The 19,569-nt window shown below is 38.4% G+C and overlaps 1 protein-coding gene across 2 annotated transcripts in view; it reads left to right on the top strand.

The window, feature by feature from the left end:
* LOC146526140 (myocyte-specific enhancer factor 2A-like) overlaps window positions 1-19,569 on the top strand; it is a 52,611-nt gene that overhangs the window by 14,597 nt on the left and 18,445 nt on the right. Inside the window, exons 1-4 of one of the 2 annotated variants that reach the window (XM_085155881.1) lie at window positions 5,134-5,873; window positions 6,530-10,243; window positions 10,831-11,016; window positions 16,771-16,974. In XM_085155881.1, the coding sequence (XP_085012007.1) occupies window positions 10,963-11,016; window positions 16,771-16,974 (258 nt within the window). In that variant the 5' untranslated portion in view covers window positions 5,134-5,873; window positions 6,530-10,243; window positions 10,831-10,962. Of the gene's footprint in view, window positions 1-5,133; window positions 5,874-6,529; window positions 10,244-10,830; window positions 11,017-16,770; window positions 16,975-19,569 lie in introns of those variants that run through there. The other variant, XM_085155892.1, reaches the window with a different exon arrangement.

The following is a 19,569-nucleotide window of genomic DNA, read 5'->3' as shown; positions in this document are numbered from 1 at the left end:
TAGTAACAGCTTGAAGCCTTATTGATTTAATGTTGGAGTGACTGGAGCAGAGGTCACAGTGGGGTCAACACAATTAGAGTTGGACCCATGCTCTTTAATGAGGAGATGTGATGAAAGGGTTGCCAATTACTCTGCCAGTTTGTACTGAAAACAACCTGTTAAGAAAGAGCATGATTAACCTTCCACAGCTCTAACTTCTGCTCATTCTTTACATGAGGAGATGGTGAAGGGGGGCATTAATTAGTGCTCATAATGTTAGAACTACTGTGTAGAACTTTCTATTTTTACAAAGCCCCTTTAGTAAGACATATTGAGGTCAACAGTCCAGTGTTAGATGGGGCCCATCATGTTTATGTCAAAGGTAAATACCGAAAGAGGAAATGCATGGTACTATGTGCACTCTATTACAATTTTTAAATATGTACATTTGCATACGCTTTGAGCAACATTTATTTGACACATAGTTGTGGTATGAACTACACTGTGCAAAAAAATCTTGTGTAGCGAAGGTTGCTATCGATTGAAGAAAAAGGCATCATCTTTTTTTTTGCCTTCTTGCTGACCAACTACACAAAAGTTCAACTTTGTCAGCTTCTTTATTCTGAGAGAGAGAGAGAGTCAGTGTTTCAGGAAAAAAGCTGCACATCTGTTGTGGATTTTAATCTTTTTCTTTTTGCAGTGCAGTAAACGCAGAAGTGCATTCCATCACGGATACAGTGTTTTTTTTCACTGCATGAAAACTAGACCTTATGATCTTCCTGAGGGCTGACATCGATCACCTCTACTGGTGTCTAAGAACACTAGGCAATTTTGTTCCTCAGAGACTCTTATTGGCATTGAATGGACCAGGTGTTGCTATTGACAAAGATGCATTATATTATATTATATATTACATCTATGAAGCAATAGGCAGTATATTAACTTATAGCCTATACGTTAGCTGTGCCTATAGAACATTTGGAAACAGAGGGAACGGCTATCATGTCTCTCCCCAAACAATCAGCTTACCAAGTAAGCTAATTTGATCTTGTTTGGCTAATCTGTACAACACCCCCAACACCCCTGCAAAAATGCCACATGGTTCCATGTGGGTGTAGCTGTGTTGAAAGTCCTTGAAAACAAATTCTTACCAAAAATTGTCATCAATTTTATATTTTATGTTGACCAAAGGCTTGCTTTTTGCCATATTGGCTCATAGACATCAATGTGATTATATGATATGTGATAGTGTGATATGTATTTGTCAAAATTAATGTTAACTATTTTCACACATGAATTCCAACCGTGAACTTCTTGAGAAATTATCTAACAAAGGTGCATGTGAGAACACAAGTTGGACATTGAATGCCCTTTAACATGCCATCTCTCTCCATGTGGTGTTGACTGATGTGAGAACGTGGCAAGTAAATTCAAATGGAATAAGTGGAATGTTTCCTTTTTCCACTATCTAGACAGTGCTTTCTTCTAAACCACAATGAGTAATTTAAATAGAAAAAGCAGGGGAGTGAAGTTTAACAGATATGGAAGAAGGAAAATCTGGACAATTATAGGGTTTAATTTTCCTGACACTGGCCCTTCGGAACAGTGGAAACCAGCTCCAACCACTAGTATGGATCACGCGCTTTGCCCTTAGAAATTTGTTTGGTGTTTGTTTATGTGTATATATTTTTTAAATTCAGAGACAGACTGATAAATAACTTTATTGTTGATAAATAACTTATAATAAAGTTTAGCATAAAATAATTTGATCTATTTGACCTTTTGGCCTGACTTCTGGCTTCGGATGTAGCAATAAATTTATGTTCAATGGAATAAGAAAATGTTAATGGTGGTTTGTGTGTTTGTAGTGTTTTGAAGGGTGATTTACTCAAAGCTCCTTCCTTGCCAGGCAGACTGATCATAAAACAGGAAGTACTGTAGCTGACAGAGCTAACAGGAAGCTGGCAGCTTGCAGGGGTTTTACTTCACTCTAGTTTAGTTATGTCCACCCTTTTTGTCATCACTGTGGTAGTAAATAATTTTTTCATACTTTTAAATATAGACTTAGTTGAAGTTTTGAGACGCACACAAATAAATGCTAGTAATAGTTCCAAATCATTTTTAAATGACTGATGAATATTAGATGACTTAACCTGCATTTAATCTTGGAACATTTCAGTGGCCACGAGTTTGAAACACTGTTGCTGATGAACTACGTGGGTGACACAATGTTTCAAACTCCCACACTACACTTCACTATTCATAAGAATTGCTCAGTAGAGTCATGGGTCATGATGTTTCACTGTCAGAAAATGTAGCTTTAAGTGAGCTTAAATTTAAGTGAGCTCTTCATAGTGGATATAGAATAGAATAGAATAGAATAGAATAGAATAGAATAGAATAATCCTTTAATTGTCCCACAAGGGGGAAATTTGGTTGTAACAGCAGCCAAAAAGACAAATATACAAACAAACAGTACACAGGACACGGAACAGAAACATACACAATTTTTTCTTACATATTTACATTAAGGACAATGGTTACTATAAACAGAGAGTACTGTACAGTTATTAAATTAAATAAAAATAATTACAGGTAATATAGAATATAGGTTATTGCTTAGTATACAACCGGGAAGTATTTTAAAGGAACAGTTTAACATTTTGGGGTATATACTTTACTTTCTTACTAAGATTAATGATATCATTGTCATGTTTATGCAGCAGCTAAACAGCCAGCCGTAGGGTGGCCACAGTCTGCCTAAAAATCTACGAGTACCGATATATTTTCAGAGCCAAACCCAAACCCCTTCACCCCCTATATACGAAATGATCCTGGTGGTGTGCACAACTTTTGACATGTAGAAAAACTTGCAAGACAAGTGTCATATACCTATCATGGGCTCTGATGATTTGCCACATCATGTTCATGGATAGAACTTGGCCAGTGGTCTGCATATGATTTATTTAGCCATTTGCAAATATATAGTAGTGATTGCAAGCTTTACAGTTTAACTGATGTTTATGTGCTCTGCCACAAGTTAACTGCATTGCCGTCAACTCAGTAATTTGTCAGACACAGAGAGAGGGACGAGTGCATTGTTCCAAAGATCTTAACAACAACACTACAATGGCAGGTGTCCACAGCACTACATTTGCTTATAATACATGATAAGAATCTCTGTCACAGCAGTTTCAGTGTTTGTGCAAAACTCTTCATCCAACCTTAGTGCCTTAGGATGGCACTACTCAGCAATTCCGCTTTAAAGACTTCTTGAAACATCTAAACAACATCAGCCATAAATAAATAAAAAACAGTCAGCGATGTGCTCTGCTGCTGGGCTCTGCCAAACCTAAGCAGCCCATATATTCATGCACCATAGTGTTCAGTCACCCAGCACTAGCTTGGTGCTGGTTATTAACAACTCCAAAAATAAGTACTGCTACCGCTACATTCGCCTACACTAACATTCACTAAGCAACATCGTTTGTTTGAATCATAAAAATAACAACTTGCATTTTTTAAAAACTTGATTCAAATTTAAACTGACAAACAAAAGCACAGAATAATTATTAAAGGTAAAACTTACTTTGGCGTTTCCTTTTTTATTTTACAGACCACAGTTTTGTCTTTGGCTGAGCTCAATATTCTTTACTTCTGCTTTACGTCCATGTGATTATTCTAAGATTTTGTCACTTTGTCTAACAACTTATGTGAAGTTTTAGCAAATGTATTTGGCTGTCAGCTATTTTTTTTTTTTTGCAAAGAGGTTCCAATGTGTGTACTCCCCATTCATATGTACTCTTGTGTGGCACTCACCATACTTTATCTGTAAAACAATGTTAGGTGGGAGCTCTTTGACTCTTATTTACCAAATCAACAAGAAGTGAGATTCTGCTATTGAAGAGACATACGAGATAAAGTAAAATCCAGCGCAATCCAACCTTGGAAAAGTGTGTTTCACACCCTGACAAAGCATCGTCACGCTTCCGAATATCCACAAGAATTGGATTTCATGGGCGAGAGAAGGCGGAGGGTTTTTGACTGTGAGGTTCGCTCTAGGGTTTAGCGCTCCCTGTTTCTCCTGTTTTGGCTTCCCTTCATTGGCTTCCTGTTAAATCCAGAATTGAATTCAAAATCCTGCTCCTCACATACAAGGTCTTAAATAATCAGGCCCCATCTTATCTTAATGACCTTGTAGTACCATATTACCCTATTAGAGCACTTCGCTCTCGCTCTGCAGGCCTACTTGTTGTTCCTAGAGTATTTAAAAGTAGAATGGGAGGGAGAGCCTTCAGTTTTCAGGCCCCTCTTCTGTGGAACCAGCTTCCAGTTTGGATTCGGGAGACAGACACTATCTCTACTTTTAAGATTAGGCTTAAAACTTTCCTTTTTGCTAAAGCATATAGTTAGGGCTGGACCAGGTGACCCTGAATCCTCCCTTAGTTATGCTGCAATAGATGTAGGCTGCCGGGGGATTCCCATGATGCATTGAGTTTTTCCTTTCCAGTCACCTTTCTCACTCACTATGTATTAACAGACTTCTCTGCATTGAATCATATCTGTTATTAACCTCTGTCTCTCTTCCACAGCATGTCTTTTATCCTGTCTTCCTTCTCTCACCCCAACCGGTCGCAGCAGATGGCCGCCCCTCCCTGAGCCTGGTTCTGCTGGAGGTTTCTTCCTGTTAAAAGGGAGTTTTTCCTTCCCACTGTCGCCAAAGTGCTTGCTCATAGGGGGTCATATGATTGTTGGGCTTTTCTCTGTATTTATGAAGCGCCTTGAGGCGACATTTGTTGTGATTTGGCGCTATATAAATAAAATTGAATTGAATTATCAAGAGGAAAGCATCTTCTAAAGTTAGAGAGGTGCTGAAAGGGTCAGAGCAAGTTTAAATTATGAAATGAAAGGGAATTTTTTAATTGATGTTTCCACATTTTTTATGTCGGTGTTTATACGTATAATTAACACTTTATTATGATCTGATATTTGCGTGTTACTTCACCACAAAAGGAGAAATTCCACAGCAATATCACATTTGTTACCAGTGTATGAAACACATCCTAAATTACTGTAATTTTCTTTTAGGCAAGGGAAGACAGGTTTATTTATAGAGCGCATTTCATGTACAAGACAACTCGGTGCTTTTTAACAGTTTTAAGATCTAACTTAAAACAAATTTAAAAATGTACTTAAAATTAAAAGAACTAAGATTTGGAGCAGACGTCAGGTTTTGTGGTAGTATGTTGCAGATATTAGGAGCACAAATAGTAGATGCTGATGTTCTTGTTTAGTTTGAACTCTCAGAATGGAAAAAAGCAAACTGTTAAAGTGATCTGGTTACTCACTGTTTTAGAATAGATGGGACTTTTTGTTTGGGTGTAATAATATTACAGTACATGGATGATTTGTGTGTTTGTGAGTGCTGGTTGTCTGTTGGGTCATCTCTGTTTGTATTAATTTTCATATCAGCCAGACAGTTTCTGCCATAGTAACATTGACCAGGACAACTTGTCTGGGAAACATGTGAATGAACGGTGTAAAACAGACTCCACTGAAGCACGGGCAACCTGAAACAAAGCAATTGTTGCTACTACAGAGAGGAAAAAGTGTCTATAAGCATTTGGCAATTTTGTGTTTCAGTAGTATTGCATTGTTTCTGGATCCAAGGTGCATCATCTTTCATTCTTTTTAAAATGTCAACAATAAAGCACTCAGAGGAAAACATATGGAGACTAGACTTACTGCCAGTAGGGCTGCCACAAACGATTATTTTTGCGAATAGTCGACTAATCAGATCATGTATCCATTGGACGTAAAACGTACAGCTTATTGCACCAGCATGCATCTGCTCTTATATAACTATCATTAGCTTACAGCTTTAAGTGTTTAAGGTAGGGATGCAACGATACCAATTTTTTCAAACCGATACGGTACCGATACTTGGATCTGAGTACTTGCCGATACAGAGTACAAAAAACGATACTTCTACCACACACACACACACAAATACAATTAATTGGAAGACAAGTTTTATTATATTCCCTGCCGATAAAAAATAAAATCTTAATAAAAATGACCACAAAAAAATTTCAAGTGAAAAATAAGCACTTCTGCTAAATTATTGCAGAGTCTCCACATTGTAATTTAACAAAATATCACTGAACTATTGGCACTGTCTCGAGCTTTCAGAATAATAAATAAACACTTCTGTTTGGAATAAAATAAATACACATTAGGTTTGCGAATAAAATAAACTTTTAAATTATTGCAGAGTGTCCATATTGTAAACAAACAAACAAAATAATTATTATTAAATAAATAATAAAATATAAAAAATTATAAAAAAAATAAAATAAATAAAATAATAATTGCCCCCCTAGTGGCCAATCTAAAAAACTACAACAGAAATGACATGCCACCCTCTGATTAATTAAATAAGTTGGTATCGGTTCATGGTATCGGTTAACTTTTACGAGTATGAGTACACACACATTTTACAGTATCGGCCTTGATACCAGTATCGGTATCGGTGCATCCCTAGTTTAAGGTATGTGCTAACTAAAAATAAAGACAAGATGATAGTTTATTTCATTTTAATGACCTTTGCAGATTGTTTCGGTGGAGTTTAATAAACTCCTTGCTATCTAAACTATACCAGGACACCGGAGTATACTCTTGAGCATCTCACACTTCTGATAATCAGTTGTCTCTTTGACGTTTATTCAGCTGTGTAGAAACTATAACTTTAATCTCAGCCAAACCGATTTACTCAGGAACAAATAAAATACTAAAAAAAGCCAAACAGTATCATTTTTAAGTTATCTAAGTGACTTATATATCATGTTACCCACCAGCTATCGAGCTGGTGGGTAACAGACGTTTCCGGAAACGTACCAGTACTGTAACTTACAAACTTACTTCAACTTTCAAATCTCATGAGATTTTTTCATCAAAATCAAAACAGACATCTACCAGTAATTTCAGTGAGTAGACTTTAATTTTTTTCATGTCCAATTTGGCAATTTTTTAATTCAACAGGTAGTGCCTTACCTTTGGATAAGCCAGCTTATGCCCACTCACGTCAGACCACTGGCTCGTGCCTGTCCGTTCGACAGCCTCGGACCGTCCAAACCTCCAACTTCCACACCAATACCACAGGACGAGCCCCCAAACTGTCATGGATTCAAATATTGGGGATGGATACAAGAAGAAAACCAAAATAACAACACTGGTCCGGCCGGGTTGAGTCAAAGGATGATTTTAATGAACACGCATGGGAGATGGACACTGTACGCAGACAGCATCAGATCTCAAAATGCTGGAGCATTGATCAAACTCTTATAGCCTCTAGTGGCCCCCACCTAATCATAAAAGCCTAAACATTCACATTCTTTCTCACACACAGCGCCTAAGCTACGACCTTGGCTCCCTGTTTATCTGCTCCTGCTGAGATGGGGCAGTATGCTCTGTTCTCTTCTAACCAGACAAATAAGGCGATGACTTTCTGCAAACAGTATTTCTTATAACTCAGCAGTATAATGCATCATAAAACAATATCATTCATTCACAATAAATCAGCAGTCTAATGTAATGCAAATCAGTTTAACAAATGTAATAGTTATCACCTTCTTCTAATTCAGGAGAATAATGCAAACTAAAACTACCTAATAATTCACAATCTTTAATTAGGGGTCTAACATGGCATAAAATAATATTATAATCCCAACAAGTGCTTTTGAAAATATGTGGTGTCTTGATAAACTGAGCAGATATTTCAGGTTTACACAGCTACATTCTCACGTGAAAATATGTTAAACATTTATTTTGTGACCCAGAAAGAATAATAAGAGTAATATTACAACTAACTAGCTGCCGCCATTGTTGACAACTGAGCTGGGCCGCGCTGGGCCGCCAAAACACAAGAGAAGGTGAACCCAAGTCTGGTATCAGAGTCTTGTGCTGTGTCCTCCTACTATTAAGCACTTAATGTGTGAGTTGCTAAATATATTAGAAAAGAGCACTGGTCCACTATCCAGTCCAGACTCTAACACTAGTGTGTAATAAGTAAAGGGGGTCTTAAAAACAAACTTTAATTTGTCTTTAATTATAAAAATATCCCATTAAAAAGGTTAGCGTTAGTGCAATTCAAAAAAGACAAACAGACCTAACACTTGTCTTTTTTTGGTACATTTTTCCACATTTTCTTTTTGAAGCAAATAAAGTGATAGGAAATATTCCCACAGAAGGCATTTTGTGGTAAAAGAAACAGCAAGCTGTCCCCTGGTAGGAGGGTCAGTGGTTCAATTCCTGGCTTCTCCAGTCCACATGTCAAAGTTTCCTTAGACAAGAAGCTGAACCCTGCTGCCTCTGATCAATCAGAGTTTACTTGAAATAGGAAGGATAAATGCAGCTTGTAGCATAGAAGCACTTTGAGTGCTCAATTTCAGTACAAAGTGTTGGATTATAACTAGTTAAACTGGTTTCTAATGTAAATCTTTGACAGAGTTATATATGGATGCAAATTGCTTCCACAACAACACTTCTATTAATTTGGCAAGTTGGCAGCTTGGTTCAAAGTAATTATTGTACTGATTTTAGCCACCATATTTTTCATATCATAGGCAGCATGGTGGTGCAGTGGCACTGTCACAACACGGAGGTTTCCTTGTTATCCAGCTCCCTCCCACAGTCCAAAGACATGTTGGATTAATTGGTGATTATAAACTGGCCGTGGGTGTGGATGTGAGCATGAATAGTTGTCTGTCTGTCTCTATGGTAGACTGGTGGTCTATCCAGAGTATACTCTGCCTCTCGCCCTGTGACAGCTGGGACAGACTCCAGCCTGTTACGAAAATGGATAGATGATTAGAGGTCATTAATGACCAGTGAAGCGGCAGATTCATGAAAGATTTTTGCAATAATGTCAAACTTTAAATCTGCTACAAAATGAAAAAGCACCATCAAATTTTCAATGTTATTACATAAGATGCATTTATGCTGAACACATTTATACTGATATAAATATATAATAGCAAACAATGAACACATTCAACTGTTTCTAATTCAACAGGCTTCCAAATTGGAAGAATAAACATTTCCCGTCTTAACATTTAAGATCTTCTAAAATCATTTTACACCAAACTAAAGTAATTGCTGGCCCAAGCAACTAACGGGCCAATCCCATTTATTCAGATTTCCAGTTAGGCCGGCTAAGAGGCCAGTTATGGTTATGACTTTACTTAATGTGACCTGAAGTGTTCAAATTTAGCAGATTTAAGCAGATCATCATGTTTTAGCGACAGAATGCCGTGACTAAGGTACAAAGTCCAGTCTGTTATCCTAATAATACCACAGCAATACTAGGGTTTATCTGATCGAAACTTAGAACACTGCAAATATTCAACACTCAAAAGCACAGGCTGAAATAAATATCTGCGTGATGATGCTTGCAGGGATGAGTATCATGGAAAGGATTTTCGTTCTCTCTTTTAAAAATATTCGTGTCTTCCCATCAAATCATCCAGATTGTAAAACCGATAAATCCGCGTGACCTTTAAATCCCGAACATACAAGGAGTCTTTGTCTGTTACAGTTTATGTTCTGCCGTGACTTCTGGAGGGTCAGTTGGGATCTCAGCTGATGGTGAACAGGAAGCATTAGAGTGATAGCGTGCCTTTTCTTGCAAATTAATTGTGTTTAAATATAACTTTGCTTTAAATGTTAAAAAAAACAGAAAATGTAGGGTTTCAAATAATCATTTAAATGGAACAAGAACAAAGTGGGCAAAGATATATTTGGAATTAAAGTGGTATTTTGGAAAATTTAAGTGTGTGTGTGGTTTTTTTTTTTGTGGTATTTAACTATATTACCATTTAAGATATGTGCACTACATTTAAATCTATAAAAATAACCAATACATTTTCTCTGGTGAAAGACAAATGCATTTGTTCTATCTCTCAACCATGTGAAATGGGTCTGCTGTGGGGGTTTTGGTGGCTCAGCGCTGGGCTCCACATGCTGCAATAATCCAGGGAGGGTTAGGATAAAGCCTGGCTTCGTCTCACTCTCTGCCTCCTCCCAGATCAGATGAGATTAGGTAAGAGCTAAGGAGCTCTGCGGGAAGGCAGGGCTCAGAAACACTGAGGTTGAAGAAAGGAGGGACGCATCAAGGCAGGTGGTCACTCCTGCAAGAGGAGAAAGCCAGAAAGCAGAGGTGAATCCACTAAAGGCAGCTGGCCTGGTTGGTGCAGATAAAGAAGAGGTTGGTGCAAGCTACAGTATACAGAGGATGAAGTATGCTACATACAGTGTGACGCTTATTCTCTATGTATTACAGTGTCTGTGCTCATGTGTCTCTATAATTATAGATTAAGCTCCAGAGGGAAAGGAACGCTCTCTAGAACAAACAGAAAGTTCAGTCTTTGGCTCAATTGTGTGTTCCAGCAGTAGTAGTTGAGAAGCTGGTGAGGGATCATATCCTTGTTGTTGGACCAGCACGTGTTTAGTCAGTCTCGCTTCGTATCCTCTTAATGGCTCTCTTTATGGTGTTTTGATGTCCTCCTTCTTTCTACAAAACTGCAATCAACAGTGACAGCAAAATGTGAAATGCCAAACTGCAGATTTTGGATTTTGTGTCCCTGACTAATGTATGTTTATTATTCATTCTTCTTTCTGTTCCTTCTTTCCTTGCATAACTGGCATTTTCAGTGTAAGCCGTGTGTGACCCTTTGCACTCTATGATTTGTCCAAGTGTTTGAACATCTTTGCTGAATAGAGCTGTTTCTGCGACTGCTCGTACACAGTAAATAAGCAATGATTAAGTTAACGCTGATTGTTGCTCTCTTTCAGAAAGCCATGCTAAGCTGATGGACTAACAGGAGCTGACAGGGGGACTATGTGTTGAGGATTCTCTTTTAAATTTTTAACTACTTGGAGCCCTCTGATATTCATCTTTGGTTGTTGGTGGACGTTGCTTTAGCAATGGGAAGGAAGAAGATTCAAATCACCCGTATCGTTGATGAGAGGAACCGACAGGTGAGTGTCTTCTTCCTTTGTCTTCTTAAATGTCTTTTTTTTTTGTTTTTGCGCAAAATATCTTTGCGTTGTTGCTTTATGTCAGTGCTGAAATCTGCTGTGTACTTTAACTGTTGAGAGCAGCTTCTAGTTTTAGCATTTATTTCATTGTTATGTTTCGTTTTCGTGATATCTCATGCGTCGATGTGTGGCCCATGTGGCGCTCCTGCTCAGAGCACACTCTAAAAATGTGACGTTCACTGTGTTGATTCCACGATCCCAAAGAGCCGCATGAAAGTAGAAGTGCCATTTAAGTCAGGTACTCGTTTCTAATAAAAAGACACATATTATGTACATGAGCACGTACTGATAGGTTCATTAACACTTTGTAAAAGGATCCTGCACCCAACCTTTTGCTGGTACACTTTTGTTTAAATCTAAGAAGCTCCCAGAGGTTTCTTTAAGCTGTTTCACTTTTGAGAGTGTAGTGGTCACAGCTGGTGGCGAGGGCAGTAATTTGGGGTTAGCTGGGTCCGGACAGCACCCTGTCATTAGCAGGGTGGGTCAGTGTTAGGGACACACAGTGGCCTTCTCTCCTCACCGTCTCCTTACGCAGCCACATTGCTGCCCACTGGAATCCCTCTCTGTCTGTCTCCTCTATATATATCACCCCCAACAGCACAACAAATACCAGCCTGTCTGGAAGGAAGGCACAGGCTCTGGAAATAGGGATGTGGCTGGAAAATAAATATCTGGGATAATGTTTATATTTGATGTTTGGTTGTCTTGGCTGGAGCGTTTTTAGATAGACACTGCTTCAGTTGTGTGGCGTGCACTATCACTTGAGTCTGCCGTATATTTAGGTTCTTGAACTCTATTTTGGGAAGTTGGTTTGTGTTTTTTTTTATCTGTCAAGTGCATAAAGTGTTTTCAGCATTTTTTCCTCTTTTTAATGTATCAGACTATCACACATCATGCACAATATACAGCAATGACTTGGCTGTAGTGGAAAGATGCACTAGTGATAGATGGTGTTTATGCAGCCACACACTCTAAAAGAGGAACAGTGTAGTTTTTGGTAATCTCTTTTCACGTAAATGTATTTGCAAGTTATGCTCAAGAAATAGTATCACTTGAAACTTGTTTTCAGAGACAACGGTTTACAAGTTAACTGACCATATGCCATTGGAAACTGATTATTTAGTGTTGCTGAATTTGCATGTTTGCTCACTTACAAAGAAATGAACAGTTTGTAATTTTCATGGTTTCATTTTAATGGAGAGGGGGCAGAATATGAACCAATGATCCAGAGAGAAAACATTAAATAATAGTTATACATTGATTTGCATGTCATTGGGTGAAGTAGGTATTTGATTCTCTACAACCCAGACAGAATTCTGGCTCCCATAGATTGTAATTCCTGTTCCACATGGGCACACAGCCAATCAATCGATCAGTCAGTTACAGGTGCTCCTGATTTCATCTCATTATGTGGATATAACACACTTATATACAGAATCAGTTTCTTCCATTTCCACCTATCTACCACTGTGGGCAAGACCAAAGAGTTGTCAAAGGACGTCAGGGACAAGACTGTGGACTGCTGGAATGGCTACAAGACCATCAGCAAAAAGCTTGGTGAGAAGGTGAACTTCTGCTAAGATTATTAAAAAATGGAAAACAAAGTGACCATCAGTCACCCACAGTCTGAGCTCTATGCAAGATCTTGCCTCATGGGGTGAGAATAAAAATGAGAAAGTTGGTGGATTAGGCGAGAACTACACATGACAAGGTTGTAACTGATCTCAGGGCAGTTGGTACCCCGGTCACCAAGCACTTCATTGGTATCACAATATGCTGTAATGGATTGATGATCCCAACATCATGAGAAGGCATGTGTACAGGCCTATCTTAAGTTTATCAGTGAACATCTAAATGATTAAGAGAAGGTTTGGGAGAAAAAAACTCCGGTTAGATGAAAGTTTTGCATGACATTAATTTGCTGTGTTTGTGGAAACACTGAGTATAACCCAAAGAACATCATCCCCACAATCAAGCATGGAAGTGGAAACGTTCTGTTTGGGGGCTGTTTTTCTGCTAAGGGTACAGGATGGCTTCACTGCAGCGAGGGGCCAATGGACAGACCCATGTATAAAAAAAATCTTGGATGAGAACCTCCTTCCCTCAACCTGAACATTGAAAATCGGTCCTGGATGGGCCTTTCAGCCGGTCAATGATCCAAAATAACTGCCAGGAGTGGCTGAAGAAGAAGTACATCAATGAGTTGCCAAGCAGGAGCCAAGAAAGCTAAAATAATTTATAGAGTTTCTGTGAAGAGGAGTGGGCCAAATTGCCTGCTGAGATGTGTTCTGATCTGGTGACCAACTACAAGAAACATCTTACTGCTGTGCTTGCCAACAAGGTTGTCTCTACAAAGTACTAAGTACTCAAGTACTAAGTGTGTTGTAAGGGAATCAAATACTTATTGTACTCAATGACATGCTAATCAACTTATAACTTTTATGTCATGTGTTTTTTTTGTTTTTTTTACAAATGAGCACACTTATGAATTCAGGACGTGTTTATTTCCCAAACTGTAAGACTGTCATTCAGTTCACCACTATCATTTAATCTTGTTACTGTAACATGTTTGCAAAAACGATTCTGTGAGAATTACTATACAAAATATTGCGACTAGGCACACATTACATTATAGCAGCCCGGATGGGAAGAAAATAAAAATGTTTATGAATGTTTGTGTGCAAATAATTCAGTCCCAGTCAATGTCTATTTGGTGTTCTATACTATAAAAAAGAAAAGTCAATCTACAGTCCACTGAGTAAAATTCTTCAAATGAGGCTTAAACCAGAGACCACATATTTACCCATCTGAGGGTTTACCGTGTAGACTATAGTCAAACTAGCTTTACAATGTCAGCTGTCGATAAATGAAAGAAAACAACATTATTTTACTGCAAATACAGTTAAATACTTTGGTAACAGTAAAGATATTAGATCAAAGTTAGTCTGTCTTATTTCTGCTTTATAACTGTAGTATGTAAAGCAATGACATACTGTATATAATACCAGGATATAAAATGGTTTCCTCACTTCGGGAATGCATAAAACAGGAAAAGTAAAAAAGAATGTCAGAGGAGTGGATGTTTTCTACTACAGTTTCTTGAAACGCCACTAAGCCATCACTCAAGTGGTATTATTTAGAATTCCCATCAATTAAATAAATCGTTTGGCAGAAAAGCAACTAAAAGCTAAAAATAGAGAAAAAAAAATTTGTTATTTGACTGTGAATAGTTTAGATTTTTAGCTCTAATAATAATGTGTCCTGTGTCGGTATACATTTTCGTACAACTGGGCTGTTTTGAAAGTTGTAAATCTGTCTCTAGTCCCAATTATATTTTACAGAGGTAATAATCAAGACACTTCCTGTTATAATTCTTGGCCATAATGATGCTTGAGTGTCATGACAGCGTTATGGTAAGATCTGTAAAAGTGCTCAGAACAACAAGTGTAAAGGAAAGTGTAAAGAACTGAACTATTCAATTCAATTCAATTCAATTTTATTTATATAGCACCAAATCACAACAAAACAATCATATGACCCCCTATGAGCAAGCACTTTGGCGACAGTGGGAAGGAAAAACTCCCCTTTAACAGGAAGAAACCTCCGGCAGAACCAGGCTCAGGGAGGGGCGGGGCCATCTGCTGCGACTGGTTGGGGTGAGAGAAGGAAGACAGGATAAAAGACATGCTGTGGAAGAGAGACAGAGGTTAATAACAGATATGATTCAATGCAGAGAGGTCTGTTAATACATAGTGAGTGAGAAAGGAGACTGGAAAGGAAAAACTCAATGCATCATGGGAATCCCCCGGCAGCCTACGTCTATTGCAGCATAACTAAGGGAGGATTCAGGGTCACCTGGTCCAGCCCTAACTATATGCTTTAGCAAAAAGGAAAGTTTTAAGCCTAATCTTAAAAGTAGAGATAGTGTCTGTCTCCCGAATCCAAACTGGAAGCTGGTTCCACAGAAGAGGGGCCTGAAATCTGAAGGCTCTCCCTCCCATTCTACTTTTAAATACTCTAGGAACAACAAGTAGGCCTGCAGTGTGAGAGCGAAGTGCTCTAATAGGGTGATATGGTACTACAAGGTCATTAAGATAAGATGGGGCCTGATTATTTAAGACCTTGTATGTGAGGAGCAGGATTTTGAATTCAATTCTGGATTTAACAGGAAGCCAATGAAGGGAAGCCAAAACAGGAGAAATAACTATGTAAAAAGAAATACACCTGACACTCAACATTGCCAGAAAGCTTTGAGATGTGAGTCTGCAGAAGCTTCTGGAACTGAAAAGATATGAGTCAGGATCCCAGAAGCTATGACAGAAGTAAGACATACCCAGATAAATACAGATGATTCATTGCAGGGAGTGAGCTACACACCAAAAAAGGGATAAGAGCATGATCCATGTGTGACCTGTGGGTTATGTGTGGGTTTACACTGAGCTGTAAATGGTCCACTCCAAACAATATGTTTTAGCTTTATGGTCTGAAGGAATATGGAGGTGTCAAGAATGACTGTTCTACTTTATAAGCCATAGTGCAATATGTATGCAGTATGAGCTTAAAGGGGGGTTTGACTGTATTTCTGCTGAAAATGTTTATGCACAGCCCTCTGTCTTACTAATAAAGTTGAACACCATGATGGTAATCATTAAGGGAGGTGAAACATTACATCGTTTCTTTCCCCACCTACCTTTCCCATCCACTCCACTCATTCAGTAACATTCCACTAGAAACTGCAGTGTTACTGAATTAGTATTTCCAGATTATTACTGCGTTCTTTCAGAAGTGCAGAACTAGAGAGAACTAGAGATCCCCCACCCCTTGTCTCTTCCTGTTTGACACTTACACGCACATTTTAATTCTCTTCTCTTTTCTCTGAAAACTATCAGCCAGCGAACGCGGCGGTGGGATGAGCTGACAAATGTATTGCTTGTTTTGGAAGAGTTGTTTAAACACCTAAAATGAAACATTTATGTTAGTGCAGATTTGTATTACTATTGCTATCATTGCACCATACATTCACATCAGAGGCCACGGGGGAAAGCACAGCGGATTACCTGTTCAGAAGCCATTAGATCAGCGGTCCCCAACCCCCGGGCCTCGGACTGGTACCGGTCCGTGAGTCGTTTGGTACCGGGCCGCGAGAGTTGAGGCTCAGGTGTGAAATGTATAGTTTTCAGGGTTTTTATCGTTAACTCGGTCTTCATGGGTCTTTTCACGTGTGTTATGAATAAATTTTATTTTTTTCGGTACCAGTACTAGTTTTATTTTGTTGTATTTATCCGCGACACCTTAAAGGCTGGTCCATGAAAATATTGTCGGGCATAAACCGGTCCGTGGCGCAAAAAAGGTCGAGGACCGCTGCATTAGATGGACTATTTCGATTTCACTGCTTTAAAAGACATTTTTTTTAATATTATCGGGTTATGAAGACAAAAAAATGTAATTGTTACTGTAAACAGGTTTGGTTTTTTTTTGAAAGATTTATAACATTTTCAACACACAGCACAGAGTACAAAGCAAACGGTGATTTATTACTTCAAACAGAACACATCCAAAAATATTTTTGGATGCCGTGTAGCCTTAATTTTATAAATACTCTGACTTTCTTGTCAGAACCAACAGGTATGACCCTCTATTTGACCTGTTGTAGGTTAGCTATTCTAGGCTGATCTCTGGCTTTTGTTCTTCCAGGTGACTTTCATGAAGAGAAAGTTTGGCCTGATGAAGAAGGCCTACGAGTTAAGTGTTCTGTGTGACTGTGAAATTGCCCTCATCATCTTCAATGGCTCCAACAAGCTGTTTCAGTACGCCAGTACCGACATGGACAAAGTCCTGCTGAAGTACACCGAATACAACGAACCCCACGAGAGCAGAACCAACTCTGACATCGTCGAGGTACGTGGTAGGACGCTGTTGTTAACCTTTTACTCGTGTCACTGCTTTGACCTTTGGATAGTCTGTTTGTAGAGACGTCTTTTGGTGGGTTATTTCTTGAAACCTGTTATGTTGCATCACTCAGCACTAATGACTGTAGTATGCAAATACACGTCACATGCTGCAGCTGATTTTGAATTAACACTAATGAAATTCTAGCAAGAATATAATGCTGGGTTGTTAGTTCATTGTGCACGCAAGTGCATGGATCGACTCTTGCAGCATCCATTCAGCAGATTAGGGAAAGTTGTGTTTTAGAAAGATGAATTCCTAGAAAGTGTAACTCCAGAGGATTTGTTTAGCTGCTGCCTTCAGTATTGTCTTCCTCTTTATGAAATATTGAGAAATAGATTTTCCGTTGCTTATGATGTGTCATTTCATTGAACACATTAGTGCTGATCTTTATAAAGTAAAGGCCAGATGTAACACTTGAGGTTCAGGAGAGACAGGCAGGCATCCAGCTGTTTCCTTCTACTAGTTTACACTGGTGCCATCTGTGAGGAAACTGTCCCCCATCCGACACAAGTAAAAATGAGAATAGTCCTACTGATCAGTCAAAAATAAAAGAAGAATTCATGTACGTGATGCTAGACGAATAAAATTGCTCAAGCAGTGTGTTCATTTCATGCTGATTACAGTACAGTACTACAGTTACTGCATAATAGGAACTCTAAAGGTTATTAAGATTTAAAGTGGTAAAACAAAACTGAGTTCCACTATGAAAGAAGGCAATAAAATAACTAAAGAGGTCATCTAAGAAAGTCTCTAAACTGGTCCAAATGTTCAATATAGGGAATTTAAAAAACTTGTTTGGTGAGCATCAGGAAGTACTGGTACATGTGTAACATGTAACTCAATCCAAATAACTGTGCAGCCATAAATTCCACCTTTGTAAACTCTGCTGATGATGAATGTAGCCTGTCATTGAGAATATTCGTTTAACCGTATGTTAATGTCTACTGGTTACTGTGTTTACTGGGGCATTAAAATAAGTGGTAATTGGACTGGCACTTTCCTAATCTCAAAGCATTTTATTACTATCACAGTCACCCATTAATACAAGCACCTTTTTCTATGCCTAAGTCCTTTTAACCTACGATTCACAAATTCATACACTGCCATTCATACACGGCGGATACATCAGGGGCATCTTGGGGTTTTGAAGAATAGCTCTCAGACTGAAAAGCCAGGGATTGAACCTGGAACCTTCTGATTAGGAGAAAGAGTAGTGGAAAGTGGTGAATGAGCGTAAGGTAAAGAGTTCTGATTACAAATTCTGTCTATAGCAATACATTTCAATATACACCTGACTCTAAACCAATTCACATAGCAGAACAAATGCCTTACTACGCTTATCTACTGAGTATACTAGTCTACTTATCATTTCTTTTCAGTGTGTGGTAAGACTTGAATTAAGCAGTCAAAGAAGTGCAGGAGACTGATGCTGTCCAGTGTAGCAAGTGATTTATTCACCATTTTGTGACCCAAACAATATTTACAAAGAAACAAATAAGAAACTCAACTCTATAATTAACTCAGTTCAAATAAACACAACTGAACTTAAATCAACAGAAATTAAGGTCAAACTGCACACAGCTACACTGACCTGAACCTTTCTTCTCAAACACCTGAGTTCTTCTGCTTAAATAGTCCACTTAACCAAACGATTTCTCCTCTGGACTATTCCATTCGGTAGGTAAGATGAACATAATTATATTCAAACCTCTACTGCTACTCTTTACTGGCAACATAAACTCTGTGGTGTAATCAATACATATTACAACAATAAATCGATTTCTTCATAAACCCTCTAAAATCAACTTTAAATTACAAGAGTTCTTCCCCTCCCGCACTTGGTCTCTTCCTGTGACCTCAGATGAACCCAGAAGCTATAAAGCAGGAAGTAAAACTACATTTCCTCCTTTTGTTTCTGGAAGACAGGTAGGTAAGGTAAGTTCTAGACAATACAAATAAACAGTTGAACTAAAGAACATGTTAACTTAAACTTGTAGGAATTGATTTAAACCAAAATGTTATATTAGATAATCTGTAAAAGTGCAAAACATAAACAAACCCAGGATAGTAGATGTTTTGCCTATTGCAGATTACATGTGAAATATGGTTAAATCAAAACAAGAATGTTAACTAAGAATATAGACAAGTGGTACTCTCACCCACTTTGTCACACAGTGAAAAAGGAAATGCAAAAAAATGATGAAACATAGGCTGGACCTCAGACTGTTCACAGTGATAAGACCCAGCTATCCACCCGTTCTGCTTGGTCCCATAGCGTCATCAGTGTGGTGATGCTGTTGAGACTGGTCCCTGAGCAGCTCTGTTCTGTTTTCATGGCATTTAGTCGGTGTCCCTGCCATTAAAAATGAATGGTCATTGTGACTCATTTTGTAACTGTTTATGTAAGCTTCTAATGCGTGTTTTTCTCTCCGGAAGCCTTAATTTACTGCTCCCACACTCTTTCCTCACACGCTCAGTATTGTTTCCATCCTTTCAGAGGATTCATTTTCATTTTCTTTGGTCTTACGCTAATTCAAACCA

This window comes from Neolamprologus multifasciatus, chromosome 1 (assembly GCF_963576455.1).
Source record: "Neolamprologus multifasciatus chromosome 1, fNeoMul1.2, whole genome shotgun sequence".
In the NCBI taxonomy this organism is placed as follows: Eukaryota; Metazoa; Chordata; class Actinopteri; order Cichliformes; family Cichlidae; genus Neolamprologus; species Neolamprologus multifasciatus.
The sequence above is the reverse complement of the archived record's forward strand: the minus strand, read 5'-3'. Positions and strand labels throughout refer to the sequence as shown.